General features: G+C 44.3%; 2 protein-coding genes across 3 annotated transcripts in view; both read right to left on the bottom strand.

The window, feature by feature from the left end:
• The window catches only part of LOC146179023 (putative ATP-dependent RNA helicase DDX43), a 61,660-nt gene that overhangs the window by 46,922 nt on the left and 615 nt on the right, over nucleotides 1–14,123 (bottom strand). Inside the window, exons 1-2 of one of the 2 annotated variants that reach the window (XM_084578737.1) lie at nucleotides 1,188–1,378; nucleotides 742–914 (exon numbers count right to left, since the gene is read on the bottom strand). In XM_084578737.1, coding sequence (XP_084434863.1) covers nucleotides 742–893 — 152 coding nt within the window. In that variant the 5' untranslated portion in view covers nucleotides 894–914; nucleotides 1,188–1,378. Of the gene's footprint in view, nucleotides 1–741; nucleotides 915–1,187; nucleotides 1,379–14,123 lie in introns of those variants that run through there. The other variant, XM_084578736.1, reaches the window with a different exon arrangement.
• Nucleotides 7,034–13,424, bottom strand: LOC146179024 (uncharacterized). Its single transcript, XM_084579590.1, has 5 exons — nucleotides 12,872–13,424; nucleotides 11,681–11,820; nucleotides 10,077–10,211; nucleotides 8,281–8,412; nucleotides 7,034–7,042 (listed from the first exon to the last, which is right to left on the bottom strand). The coding sequence occupies exons 1-5, from the start codon at nucleotides 13,095–13,097 to the stop codon at nucleotides 7,034–7,036; spliced, it is 642 nt and encodes a 213-aa protein (XP_084435716.1). The 5' UTR covers nucleotides 13,098–13,424.

Here is a 14,123-nt window from a genome sequence, read left to right as displayed (position 1 = left end):
GGTACTTTTCTGCATGTAGCTGGCTCCCTCATACTGTCGTAGTTACTATGTAGCAATACAAGCTTGCATAACTTATCACATCAATTCAATTAATACTGCATGGCCACAGTGAATATACGAGTGTCCTAAGGTGCAGGTTAACATTATTGAAGGTTAAGCACAACGAGTAAAAAAAGTAAGAACGTATTGGAAAAAAAAGAATGCGCGTTTCCTGGCAGTGTTTCTCGTTTATGGCTATGAGCAGCATCTAAGTGTCATCAGAGAAATCTGACACACAAATTGGGGAACTGTTCCATTAAAGTAAATAAAAGCCAATCTGTACATAAGACGAAGAGAAGATTTTACCACAAAGGAGTGAGCGCCTAGATCACTTCAACACTATAGCACGGCAAAATTGTGGTTGCATTCAGGCGCGTCATGGAACGCGCGATATGAAGTTGTGCCATGTGGCATCAGGGCGAAATATTAAGGCGACCCATAAAAGCTGCGTAATTGTAAGCTACCTTCATCATATAATCTCGACTCGATCTGCAACAAGTAAAACAAAGAACCGCCTGGCCCATTTGGTATTGGACGGAACACGAGACGCTACGTCCGCGTCAGGCACAACACTGAAACGTTAAGCACATTCATGCCACGAACATTTGTAGCAAGCATGACATGTTTAACTACGCGTATGTTTAATCCGCAACAGCACGCGTACACAATATATGCACTAAATTCACCACAAAGAATCTGTACCTGTCTCGGCTATCCCCGCCGAAAGAGCGCGTGCCTCGGCCGCCAAAGCGCGGAGCTTCATAGGTCTGCTGCGGTGGTGGAGGAACGTATTCTTCCTCAATCCAGATATCATCTTCGAACTTCACTGGAGCAGGGTCGACCGTCCGAGACATGACAAGCGCCGGCGTCAACACCTGAAGCGTACAAAAGACACACGAAGTGAATGTTCAACGCAACGCTGAGCTCTCATTTGGTGAACATTCTGCCACAAGAATCTGTCACATGAATCGCGCTTTCAGCCTCGCACAATAAAATAATGTCATGCCTACTTCACGACAGATATGCAATGCGTTCACGCAGAGAACATAAGCGCGTGCGGCGAACTGTCACATGGCTCGAAGCACGACAGCTCATACCGCAGACGCACGCCATTCAAGTGGCATTCAAAAATGAAATGTTCAACTTACAGGTCGCTCAACTTCTGGCGCAGGGACAAGTCTGACACTTTTCGCAACTTTTCGGATTAGAACAAATCAACCTCATTAGCCCGCGTACCACAGCACAGCTTCCATACAAAATGAGATGGGCCTTGGAGAAACAACCAAGGAACTACTACCTACTACCACTACTAGAGTCCCTAGAAGTATTTGCTAGTCTGCCGTCCGAGCGGGGTTCCCTATGGAACCGGTTGGCCGCTTCCCGGATGAAAGCGCAGGGGGCGCTGTACGCATTCGGAGCGTGGTCGCGTTGTGTACGTGGTGCTGTACGTGGCGGTTGTGCCGTACTGCGAATCTGCGCCGCGCTGATCCGTTGGTGCCGTGACAAGGCTCGTGCACCACGTGCACTTTTTTCGCTCGCGAGCCGGAATGCGCGCAAATTAGCTAGCATGTGTGCAAGTGTGCCTTTTTTATGGATATGTGATCGCGTCATGTCCAGAAAACGGGGTAAGCGTGATAGCACGTGTTTCTTGCCCGGGTGCAAGACCGGGTAGCGCTCGTGCAAGGTGAGATGTTCTCTCTTCAGGACACCGAAAGACGCAGGGAAGAGGCAAGAGTGGGAGCGCAACATCAAGCGCGGCTGCAAAGGCAATAACATTGTTTATTGTCTCAGCTAGGGCATAAAGGAACATGCAAAACGAAAATTAAAAGGCGTAATAAATGAAAGAAAATAGACTGGCTGTGTTCTAACAAAATTCAAGAGAGAACGATGATAAGGCCCTTGCGTGCAAGCAATGTACGAAGATGGGTTGCTCGGTGAAAGGCCCACTGCCGTCAGGTGCCGATATTGTCGGCTTCAGTGGCGGGCAAACCCACAAGTGGTGAATATCTTCCTCATTATTTTGTGAGTTGCAGACAGGAAATCCTGGACGTTGATATAAATATCGGTATATATAAATATCGGATGATCCGGATCGGGGTTGCCTTCACATTACTGTAACACGAATAAGCTATAGTGTCGACGTTCGTGAGCGACACTTCAAATCCTGCTTTATTGAGCGAAGTTTTAAGACAGGTAAAGGTAATTGAGATTCCACGGGATGTTACGCAACTCACGAAGGATGCCATCTCAGCGCTGTTTCCTGACACTCCAAAATACTTGTTGAAGCCCCTGCCTCTCAAGAGAAAGGAGCGCAACTTGTACGAGCAAAAACAGTCAGCAGGGAGACCTGCAGAGAAAGAAAAAAAGTGCACTGATCCTGAAGCATCAGTGGAGCCAGTTGAAGAATACAGCGGTGGTGGATCGTGTGACGTGAGCCTGCTCCAGGAATGCAGAAAGCTGCATGCCACCGCCACTGGGGACAAATGTCGATCTTTCTGATGTTGAACAATGAACATTCGCATAGTGCCACTCAAGCGAGGACGAATCTCCGGAGGCAATTGCCATCGGCGAGTTCCGTTCCATCGCAGTGGTGAAGCTGCCATGAATGCTGCTGTGTGCATTCGAGGAAACAAAGTCAAGGAGATAGCTGTAAAGTCGACAGAAGAGGTAATTAATCTTATTCAGGACATTGCGAAACTCAGCTTGTGTCCTGGCAGCGGATTGAAGCCTATTACAAAAGACCTTTCCCACCTACAATGGGCGTTGCTTAATTTGCGACGAACTGTACCATTATTTCTGATGCAACATCCTGCAAATACTTGCGAAAGTTAACTCAGAACACCCTGTCAAGAAGAAGAAAAAATTAAGAAACAGACTTCTATGCCTCGAGCAGTTTGTCGTACGAAGTAAGGTAGGCAAAGCTGGTAAAAGCTCTCGGTGAAATGAAAAATGAAAATGAACACCTTCAAGGACAGAGTTTGTATTGTATTGTATTGGTATTGTAAGCCAGAGGACAGCTGGCTGTTAAAATATGTTTTAGAGGTTGCTAAACGCAAGTCAACAAAAGTGATGGCATACTCTGATGAGTGGCTACTAGGCTTCCTAAGTACCAAAGAATGCCTATCAGCAGTTTGCCTGAAGCGCGGTGCGATTTGAAGGGCTCGGGTTCCCATCTTGCGTGCTTTAATTGTGCATGCATCCGAAAGTTTCTAGTTCTACGTACGTGTTATAACTTAGCTAAACGTCCGAAGAAGTTAAGATGAAACTATAGCGTGAATGAAAACGCCGGCGACAGCGCTCTGTTGCTCGCACACATGGTTCTTGGAGCCTAGAATGTGCGTCTAGTATAGTTCTCCATGCAAGCGCAATTGTTTGCACAAAATCCTCAGAAGTCTTCATTACAATATGGCACGTCGATAGCTTCAGCAGGATAATAGGGTATAAAAAGCAGCTTCGTTTTTACATCGGCTCAGGGGCATGCGCGCAAAACTTCGCTCACAAAAAAAAAAAAAAAGTCGCATCCGTGGTTATGCCAACAACTCCGCTGCAAATTCAATATTACGACTAAACTGAAATCAAAGACTAAAGAGCGGCATCGCATGTACAAGGCACCTGACAATGAGCATGCAGCGAATGCATTTCGAAGCGCACGGGCGCGCGCGTCGTCTGCTCCGTCAGCAGTGGCGCACTCCGGTTCACCGCAGCGCCACCGCGGCGATCATTCAGCGGCAGCCCCCGCCGCGGCCGGCGGACGACAGACTAGCAATATTTCTAGGGACCCTACCACTACTACGCGAGGGAGACAGTTTCCGGCGCACACATGAGGTCGAGAGAGGAGATTGAGAGAGGAGACCAAAAATACTAAACAAAAAAAGTTAAGCGGAAGCACGGTGAGCGGAAGTGTAGAAAAGCAAACTTGTTTTACCGTCTTACCGTGAGCATAGTCAGAGTAGTCAGAGTCACCCCTAGTGACCATGAGAGCGTGTTCTTCGATGTGAATGTCGTCATGTGTTGACTGCAAAGTGCGTGCACGTGCGCATCACACTGAATGTGTCGGTGACTGACATTGTCCGAACCCTTCCGCGATAGCTCAGTTGGGGCGTTCGACTGCTGACCACTAGGATGCGAGTTCAATCCGGCCGCGGCGGCCGCTTTTCGATTAACGGAGGTATGGTGGCTAGAAAGGTTACGGAGGCAAAAAGCAAGGCGCCCGAGTACTGTGCGATGTCGGCGTCCCTCATAGCCTGAGCCGTGCTGGGATATTAAGCAGACGTTGTGCGCGGTCTTCGGTTGATCGTCGACAGTGCTTAGCACGCCAACGCGCGTTGTCCACACGGTGGCCGCTCAAGTGTTCGGTTGATACATCTCGAAGGAATGCTGCCGCCTGTATGGCTGGCAAAATAGCGCTTAAATTTGGCTTCAATGGTAAACTTTGTGTGCCGCGCTGCACAAGTTTTCCATGTTATGTTTTTGTGCGTTTGCCTCCTCCCTGCGCCCATTTTTGATGAAGATATGGTTTGTGGGTGCCGAATTTTTGCGTCCAAAAGCTACTGAAGAACTCCGGATGAACGGAAGGAAGAAACAGCTCAAACGGACAGGGCGTGCGTTTGAGCTGTTTCTTCTTTCCGTTCAACATGAACCAACCAGCCCGACCAAGCCCTCTTCTTGAACTCTGGATGAATTCGGATCATCTTGGGTTCCTTGACGTGCACTGATATAGCAAACGGTACTGGCGCTGTTGCATTTTGTTTCTGTCGAAATGCGACCGGCGTAGCCGAGATTTGATCCCGTGTCAGTGTGGTTCATCTAGGTTACAATTTATGTAATTGTCTGTGGGCGATAAAATAAGAGAACGAGCTTTCTATCATTATCATCATCAGCCAGACTAGACCCACTGCAGGGCGAAGGCATTTCCCGTATTCCTTCAATTAACCCGGTCCTGGGCTAGCTGCATCCACTTGACTCCTGCAAACTCCTTTACCTCATCTGCCCACCTGATTTTCTGCCGCCCCCTGCTACGCTTGCTTCCCTCGGAATCCAATTTTGTTACCCTTAGCGACCATCGATTATCCTTCCTTCGCATTACATGTCCGGCCCGTGCTCATTTCTTCTTCTTAATTTCGATTAGGACATCATTAACTCGAGTTTGTTCCCTGACCCATTCTGCACGCTTTCTATCTCTCAATGTTACACCAGCCATTTTCCGTTCCATAGCTCTCTGCATTATCCTCAACTTAAATAGAACCCTTTTCTTTAGCCGCACAGGTGAGTACTGGTAAGACACAACTATTATATATTTTTCTCTTGAGACATGTCGGTAGGCTGCTAGTCATGATCTGCGAGTATTTACCAAATGCTTTCTATGCAATATGTCAACCTTCAAAATTGTATTCATGCTTTCTGATACAGTGAGCAGTCAAGTCAATTTACAGGCATAAATGTGAGTAGTTGGCTCTGTGTAATATGCTTGACATTTCAGTATTTCGTCGCTCAGACACGTTCGATCCTCTTCACATTTCACACAACACTTTTATTGCGGCAGAACTTCAAAATTCTCTTAACTATAACAAATCAGAAAGCCTTCATTTCACTGTTGTGCACAGTATTGAAAGGTTTAGACAATAAAATGCAAAGAAGCTAATGCAATGCAATGGAAAAAAAAAAAAAAAGAACATGGCAGAACTAATTTCAAGTTCTCATAAAATCAAACAGAAATGGCAGAAAATCTCGAAAAGTGATGCAGTTAGATGCTATAAAATTGCAGTACTTGAACCATGCTTTCTTTTTTCTAGATACAAAGTTACAAAGCAGTGCATGTAAGTACACTAACATGTTAATTTCATATACAGCAAACACATTCTAATGCTCATTTTACCATCAAGGTTTACATGATGAAGACTACAGTAAAAGCTGGCACTTGAGTAGGCCCTAGGTTTGGCAGCGAATGTTTCAAAACATTTCTAAAGCTGATAACACAAGAGAATTAAAATTGTAAAAGTGCAGACAAAAAATTAAATTTCTAAACCAAAATGAGGAAGTATAATAATCCACTAACAACAGGAATCAATATGAAGATGCAGCAGTGTGCAATAGGCACCAACTGGTAAAAGGTGATGTGTGTTCCCAGATCTGTTTGCACAGGGCAATGAGCACAGCTGTGCTGCAGTTCACTCCAGCTGGCAGTTCTATCGAACGTGATCCTGTTTTTTAAACAGAGTTGCTCGTGTTGCCAGTGAATTGCTGTTACTCCTGCTCAATATGTGGTGCTGTGTTATATGTGGCTCTAAGAATTTCCGCCTTTTCGCCAACACGTCCCCTACTGCGCCAGTGTTCATTTTTAGCCGTTCGCTGTTTTTTTAGTTCGGATACATCTTTATGGCTGCAATCCTGGCTCCTTTTTCCCGAGCAGCCTTTGGTCGGTGAGCCTCGCAAGTTTAAGCCTGCAGTTGCCTGCGTGCCCTCTCGCAGCTGTGCAGTGCACTCTTGCAGCTGAGCAAGCACATACTCTAAGGCCTTGCTGTCAGTGCAGTAGTAGGCTAGACTTTTTCCCCTTTCATATTCTTGCAGAACTTTGGCTTTTAGTTGGCCTATACCTTGCGAGCATGATTTTTCCAAGGCCAGATTTCCTGATTTGTCAACTATGTCTGCATTTGTCATAGGCGACACGTTGTAGCAGTTATTGTGGCCGTCCTCAATTTGCGTGGTGACACCATGATCAAGTGCCATTAGTGGCCCATCACGGTAGTGTTGTGGGAGTTGGTCAAATCCCCATGCTTCGCATAGCAAAAAAATTGCACAAAAATGCTTGCATGGGAGGCCGTGTTTCTGGAAGTCGTGGCAGCTGCAGCTCGGCACGGCAAAGTTTACTGTGTAGACGGTCCCTTCAGATGTGGCACTTTTCACCAGAAAAGTACCGTTCTGACACCCTGCTGTGATCGATTCATTAATGAAGTCCGCCGCTACAGCCAGCCTGCTCATTATGTGGTGTACTACGCTACGTGGTCTGTTGTGCAAGTATGGTGGGATGTTGTCATGATACAATCTGTACTCTGAGGAGGACTGTAAGTTTTTTCTCTGAAAGTGTACTTGTCGATCTGCAAGGAAAGTATGTAGTGTTTGTAAGAGGCCAGTCAAGCTTCGGCGGCCACTGTGTGACTTGAGGTAGTACTCTTTTAGCATCTTATTTTGTGCCTCAGTGCCGTTATTTGTTGTGATTGTGAGGCCAGGCCTGAGGTAGGTTGCCCACATTTTTTTTACCGGAAGCCATTGGGTTTCCACATAATGCCTGAACGCAGGGTTGTCAGTCCACACCTGACTCGAGTGCATGTCTTGAAGCGCTATGGCAAAATCCTCTGCACTATGTGCCCTAGCTAGCTTACGCAGCAAAAATAGTGCCTGATTTTTGTCATTTATATTATTTTCTTTTTTCCGGCACCACCGCTCCCAAGCCTGTTCACGGTGAAAATCGCAGAGAGCAATGCGGCTGTCTGGAAATGTCAAATTTATGGCATTAATTTCTGCCTGGCTAAAATCAATCATCCAGTACTTGGGGCAAAAATTTGGATTCCACAATTTAAAAACCTCTAATGCTGCTGAAATGCACTCAGATGTTTCGAATTGCACTATAAACACGCCTACAATAACATAGCCTGTTGGTGTCTTGACTACCAAAAAAAACAAAGGAAGTGCATAGTCGGTAGTCTTATTTGTAGCATCGAGGCATACAACATCTTCGGAGTATTTCTGTAGAGCTGATTCCATGAATGCGGTCTGCATGCAAAACATGAGTGTTTGTTCGCATTCACTTGCAACACTTTCGAGAACGCTGTCATTTTTCTGTGATGGCATAGTGCTGGATTCTTGTGAAAGGTGCTGCTTGTATGGCTGGAAAAAGTATTTTCCTGTAGGGTCTTTTCTTCGAAGATCTTCGATCAGTTTCATCGCATTCACTTGATCCACTGAGCTGTATCTGTCTTTTCGGATTGCAGACTGTATGTGTGAGCGTATGTCATCTCGTGTTGGATAAAATGTTCTGCATGAGTGCTGTGGTGGTTCCTTATTAGCAAACAGAACATCTTCTACATAAAATTGCAAGCATTTTTGGACTTCAGTCACTGATGTAATACCTTGCTGCACAAGTTGGTTTATTTTGGCTGACACTTCAGCATTCATTGGTTGGCCAAAGCTGAGTGCCATGCCAAAATCATGTTGTGTGTGGCCATCTTTTGCATTAAAGCTCACATATATTCTCACTTCACGGGCCACTGCTGGTGCATACTGGTTGTCCGAGGACAGTGCACTTTCCAAACGTGCCATTACAGCTTTTGATGCCGCTTTCCTGCTGTACGCAGAACAGTTGCGTGGAAGTTCTATCTGCAATATAATAAAGGGAATATGAAGTATGTAAAAAAATTCAATGGCAAGTTTTCATATGTGCTAGCATAAAAATATGTACAAGCAATTATATGCACTTTGCTGTGTCCACAAGCAAGTGACAATATAATAGTCTCCTTATTTCATTATATTTGGTGACAATATAATAGTGTCCTTATTTCATTATATTTGCATATTGACAGCAAGACATGAATGTTGGGCATCAAGTAATTTAGCTTTTGAAATAACCCGCAGCAGTGGTGCAGTGGTTAAGGCACTCGACTACTGTACCCACGGATGTGGAATCGAATGCCGGCCACCGTGGCCGCTTTTAGATGGAGGCGAAAAGCAAGGCACCCGTGTGCTGTGTGATGTCAGTGCACGTTAAAGAACCCCAGGTGGCTGAAATTTCCGGAGCCCTCCACTATGACCTCTCATAGCCTGAGTCGCTTTGGGATGTTAAACCCCATACATAGTAATATTAATTAGCTTCTGAAATATTCAGCGTGCCAATGTGAGTAAAAAAGAAAGACTTGCATCTTCTATCTAGGACAGCAGCTTGGGCAAGTTGGTTATTAATTTGATACGGAACAGCGCCGAATAACGGGACAAGAAAGGAACAAGTGCTGCAGTTTATTTCGATGAAACGCAGCTTCTTATAACATCTGCACCACCGTCAAAACACATGCATCACAACCATATCGTTCTCGCAACTTGAAATGACAAAGGAAGATTAGTAATCATAACTGTAAATTAAACTTTTAGCATATCGAATTCTTTCTTTGTTAGAGCAATAGACGGTGTACTGTTGCAATGGTCACCCAGCCTCGCTATCGACGCTACCTCGATGACTTCGCGGACCAATTGCTCTTTGTGTTTAACCATTACTCTGCATTTGCTGAACTCAGGTGCACATGTTTTTGAGGGGCAGTCTCTGCAATGTATTCCTAGGTTTTTGCAAGCTTGCTCAAAATTCGTTTTGTATTCAAGAAGCATTTCGTTCATGCATCTGCCAGTCTGTATTCTTTCCCACTTGTCACCGGCAACGAATAAACGAGGCCTTCGGAGCATTCCTTGTCCCTTGACCCATTATGCGCTATTCCCTATCAAATCTTCTATGTTTTTAAAATGAGCACTATAAAATCCATAGCCATGTTGAAACCATGCTGATAACTGATTTCAATGATAGTGTTATAGGGGTTGTAAAAGGTTTTGTGAACACAGGACATAGCCTGAGGATGAGCTGGCAAACTGGCAGTCCTAGCCCTGACAGTCAACACATCCATGTTATGCCGTGCGCTAGCAGTGTAACTGCTGCCGCTGCCAGTTTTTCTCTTTTCTATGGCTTCAATTTGTTTTTCTGCTATAACATCGTTGCCCCTTGATATTAGTTAGTTTTTCTGCTTGCATGTCCTCTACTTTCTTACTGGTTTCTCAAAAACTCAAACACTTCAATTGCATTCATAATATTGTCCTGTGATAAATATGTGCAAAGGTAGTGAAATAACCGCCTGCATGTTATGAACAAAGACTGCACAAGACATTCAGTAATGCACCACTCAGTTCATGGTTTCCTTGTTCTCCAATTGTTAGTGACATCATAGCTGCATGGGGTGTTTCCACAAGGTTAATTTGCTCTAAAAACAAATAACAACCTCACACACCTTGTACTCTGGAAACATTTCAATCCTTTTTGTGTGCATCCTGGCTATGCACCCTTTTTTCTTTGTGCCTTGGAGCTTCATTTTCCTCTTTGGAAATGTTGCTGGACCCCAGTCAGGAGTGGCATTACTCTGAGTCTTGGAGAGAAAGCAAAGGGAAGAGTCAGCTTGTGTTGTGAATTACCAGAACATATTCCTTCTTATTTCAATGAAATATACCTTAGAATAACGGCCTGGGGGGCGAGTTGGTGCATGATGGAAATGAACGGCGGCGCAACACGGAAACGGACACAGACAAGAAGGGGACACCACATGCGCACACTACCAACTATTTATTAAACGGAAAGGTGGCATATTTATACGTCCATCTCAAGCATCAGACTCATCGCCACAGTCCGCTCCAAACCCAACACGTGAACGCCGAGCAGCACCAACAGGAAATCAGACAAGATATTTCTAACCTCAGTAGATATATCAAAAACGGGGGGCAAAAAAAAACATTTTTTTTTTAAACGGAAGGCAGGCCATATCTCATAGCAAATGCAGTATGGACCGAAAACAGCAGAGTAAGACATGAGAAGCGACCAGCCCGAACCCTAACAAATAAAAAATAAACAATAAAACAATCGTAGCAAAAGCAGAGTCAAAACAGTTAAGCAAAAGCAGTCAGAACCCTAAGCCAACAACAAAAGACGATCGTAGCAAAAGCAGAGTCAAAACAAATGAAGCAAAAGCAGTAAAAAAAACTAGGCCAACAAAAACAAAAGACGATCATAGCAAAAGCCGAGTCAAACAAATGAAGCAAAAGCAGTCAAAAACCTAAACCAACACCAACATTCGTAGCTCAAGGAGAGTCAAAGAAATGAAGCAAAAGCAGTCAAACACAATCGTATACCAAAGGCATAGTCAAAAAAAGGGGGGAGCAAAAACAGTAGGAACCTAAAAGCAACTAAAAACGATCGTAGCAAAAGCAGAGTCAAAACAAAAGAAACAACAGCAACAAAAAGCACTGGTAGCAAAAGTAGAATCAAACGAGCTACGAAATTAACAACCCGCCTAACTAAACATCACAAGGCCGTTAAAAATTCCGGGCTTAAAGTTGCACAGTGCATGCCGTCACAAAAAATTATCAAGGAATGAAACTTCATTTCTACAGAGGGATACAGACGAGTCGCTAACACAAATGCTGCTCTTCTTTTTGATCATAAAGGCTTCAAGAATTTCCCGTGCCACCTGATTGCGACTCCTGCCCAGAATCCTTATACCGTTAAGCATTGGCTCACAGTTGCATTCTTTGCAATGGGTAGACAAATTTAACCCGCCTCCGTTTTCTAACGATTTCTCATGAAATATACCTTCTAGGACTGTTGAATGTGATAATATGGCACATCTCCTTATGAATACAGAAGCTAGGTTAAATATGAATATTGCCTGCTAGTAATTGGTGTCGATCCCTGGTGCCATAAATTATCCTTTAGTAGAACATTTCACTCCTTGTGCAGTTCGTACACAGTAATATGCAGCATGGCAAAGGCCACGGCACTCTGACCATGTTGCTCTCACTGTATTGTTGCAACAAATGTGCTCACATACAAACCTTTACTTACATCACTTGGTCTGCTGTGGACACCATGGCGCTCTTTTCCAAATACACACCCTTTCGTACATTTAGCAGTAATCCTAAATGGGCAGTCAAGCTCGATTGGTAGGACGCATCCTTTCTGCTTCGCGCAGAACAGTAGCCGTGCTGAAAATATTTGAACACCACAGTGAAAATTTGTACTTGGTTTACACGCTCATGCATCAAAGCTGTACAGACCCTTGTCATAAATTTTAAGCAGGCTTCAACTCACTGTGGCATGTCCTACTAATGCCTGAACACAAAATTTTGTAGGCCTTGCTGGTGTCTATTTTTATTAAGCACAAGTCAAAGTGGTTCCCATGACATGTGCACATATCAATAACCAACATACCATCTGAAGATCACTATAGTGAATGTTTTGAAGTTTATAAACCTTTTAGACATAAAATGGAGGAAGTCTTTATAAGAAGTAATAAATTACTCTGCAGAAACAGCTTATTGAAGTTTGTTTTTTACACATTTGCTCCCTATTCACAGAAATGGATCATAACAAATCACTGAAATTGGCAGTGGAGAAAGGGATTTATTTATTGCTGCCAGAAAAGCCCCAGTTAAAGGCTATCACATGATTTTACACAAGTGGAACTAGAATAAGCGATAACTACATTTTATAATTTTTTTTCATATTAGCAAATTCATTCACTTGAAGGGGAAAAAAAGTTTAGGAACTTTTTTTTTTCTTCTGTAAACTGATATGATGTTCATTCCACTTCTGTAAAATAAACCCGCCTTTCCTCACTGCTAACCTTAGTGTTCTGCTACGAGCTTTATGTGAAAATAGGCAAACATGTAAAAATAATTCAATAAATATTGCACTGATTTTTGTCAATTTTGTACTCATATCTACTTTTGTGTATTAGTTGCGTGAACTTTCGTTTATGTAGATTTGATCATACCATTGGTACAGAATATGTTACTTATATTGTTTTTTTAAAGACTTGCCTGACCTTAATTAAGCTACATTTTTTTATTGTGAGCCCATACAACTATAAATGGCTTCCGTGTTTAATTTTGCAAACGCGCAACCCTAATTTAGGAATGTACGCGATTCAAACTAGCTGAGATCTGTACGTTTTCTGCCCGCTGGCACCCGTCCGACGTTCCCAGAAAATTTGGATCAGGATCGCAAGTAGTAAAACGATGGACGAATACTTACATTTCTCAGAATCGGGGTGGGCAGAAACTTCTGTCTGAAACGAGACATTTATACTCGCAAGCTCACGCTCGAATTCTTTGAGCGTATCATCACTGTCCAGGTACCCGGTCCACTGCTTGTCCACTTTCTTCACATCTTTTAAGTATTTCCTCACTATTTCTTCTTCCTCGCGAAGTTCGTCTACGGGAAATGATGCGATAGGCACCGCATCCCCCAAGTTATACATGGCTGAGCGGCACTTCGGCGCTGCAGCCACTCTAGCTTCGCCGCTTTGGGATTCAGTTTCAAATTCAGCGCGAAAGTATGCACTACGCGCGAATCGCTTTGCGCATGCGCGTAATAATAACAAAACAATAACAGGCAAGTCTTCGTTTACGTTTATACTTTTATTAAATTAGTTTGTTGCATAAAAAAAACGACTTGCAAATTTGTGCAGTTATTTGTAAATAACTCCACCTAAATTTTGTTTTGCTACTTTTTGTTTTCTGTGTTCTCCGCACTCGACACGCCACCTTCTCTCTCTCTTTCGACCTCAGGTGTGCGCCGGAAACTGTCTCCCACTACGCGAACGGCATGGTGTCAGTGTGCGCTACTGATTGGTCCGCAGGGGCATCGGGACAAGGAGGTAAGATGTTCTAGACTGCTAGAGCTATTGCACGATATCGCAACGCCGCTAGCGCCGCCGCGACACGCTCTATTAAAACTTGAGTCCCTAGAGCTAATAAATAATAATAATAATTAGTTCAAATGGAGGGAAAGGCGCAGTACCTGCCACACTCGCTCTATGGACACCTGAACCGCGCCGTAAGGGAAGGGAGGAAGATGGGAGTGAAAGGGGAGCTGGTAGTAGAGGAGACCGCCTGTTAACGTACGCTGACATCGCACAGCACACGGACGCCACTTCGTTTCGCCTCCATCGAAATACAGCCGCCGTGGTCGGGTTCGAACTCGGGAGATCCGGCACAGTAGTCAGGCCAGGCGTCTTACCACTGCACCACCCCGGCGGGGCCACGCTTCCAACAGTTTTTTTTTTTTTTTTTTTTTTTTTTTTTTTTTCACGTAAGTTGAATGATTAGTTAAAGAAATTCAGGTTTTTCAGGACTGATGCTTGAAAGTTGGGAACATTCCCTTTGAAACGTGGTCACCTTGTCATGTCCGCCAGCTGCGCCCAGACGAAGGCGCGTTTCGTAGCTAGCTACGACAGCAAAACTGCCATACGAAATCAGTCATGGGTTTATTGCCCTCCAGGCGA

The sequence above is a fragment of the Amblyomma maculatum genome, chromosome 9, assembly GCF_055883805.1.
Source record: "Amblyomma maculatum isolate TAMU_Amacu chromosome 9, ASM5588380v1, whole genome shotgun sequence".
NCBI classification, from domain to species: domain Eukaryota; kingdom Metazoa; phylum Arthropoda; class Arachnida; order Ixodida; family Ixodidae; genus Amblyomma; species Amblyomma maculatum.
Note: the sequence above shows the minus strand (reverse complement) of the source record. Positions and strands in the feature narration are given on the sequence as shown.

Bases quoted from the DNA above. Each gene is read 5' to 3' on its own strand.
- LOC146179024 (XM_084579590.1), bottom strand. From the start codon at position 13,097: ATGTATAACTTGGGGGATGCGGTGCCTATCGCATCATTTCCCGTAGAC. The intron at 11,821-12,871 runs GTAAGTATTCGT...AAATATTTTCAG, and splicing joins CCACCCCGATTCTGAGAAAT to CACGGCTACTGTTCTGCGCG. The intron at 8,413-10,076 runs GTGTGTGAGGTT...ATTATATTGCAG, and splicing joins AAATGTTTCCAGAGTACAAG to ATAGAACTTCCACGCAACTG.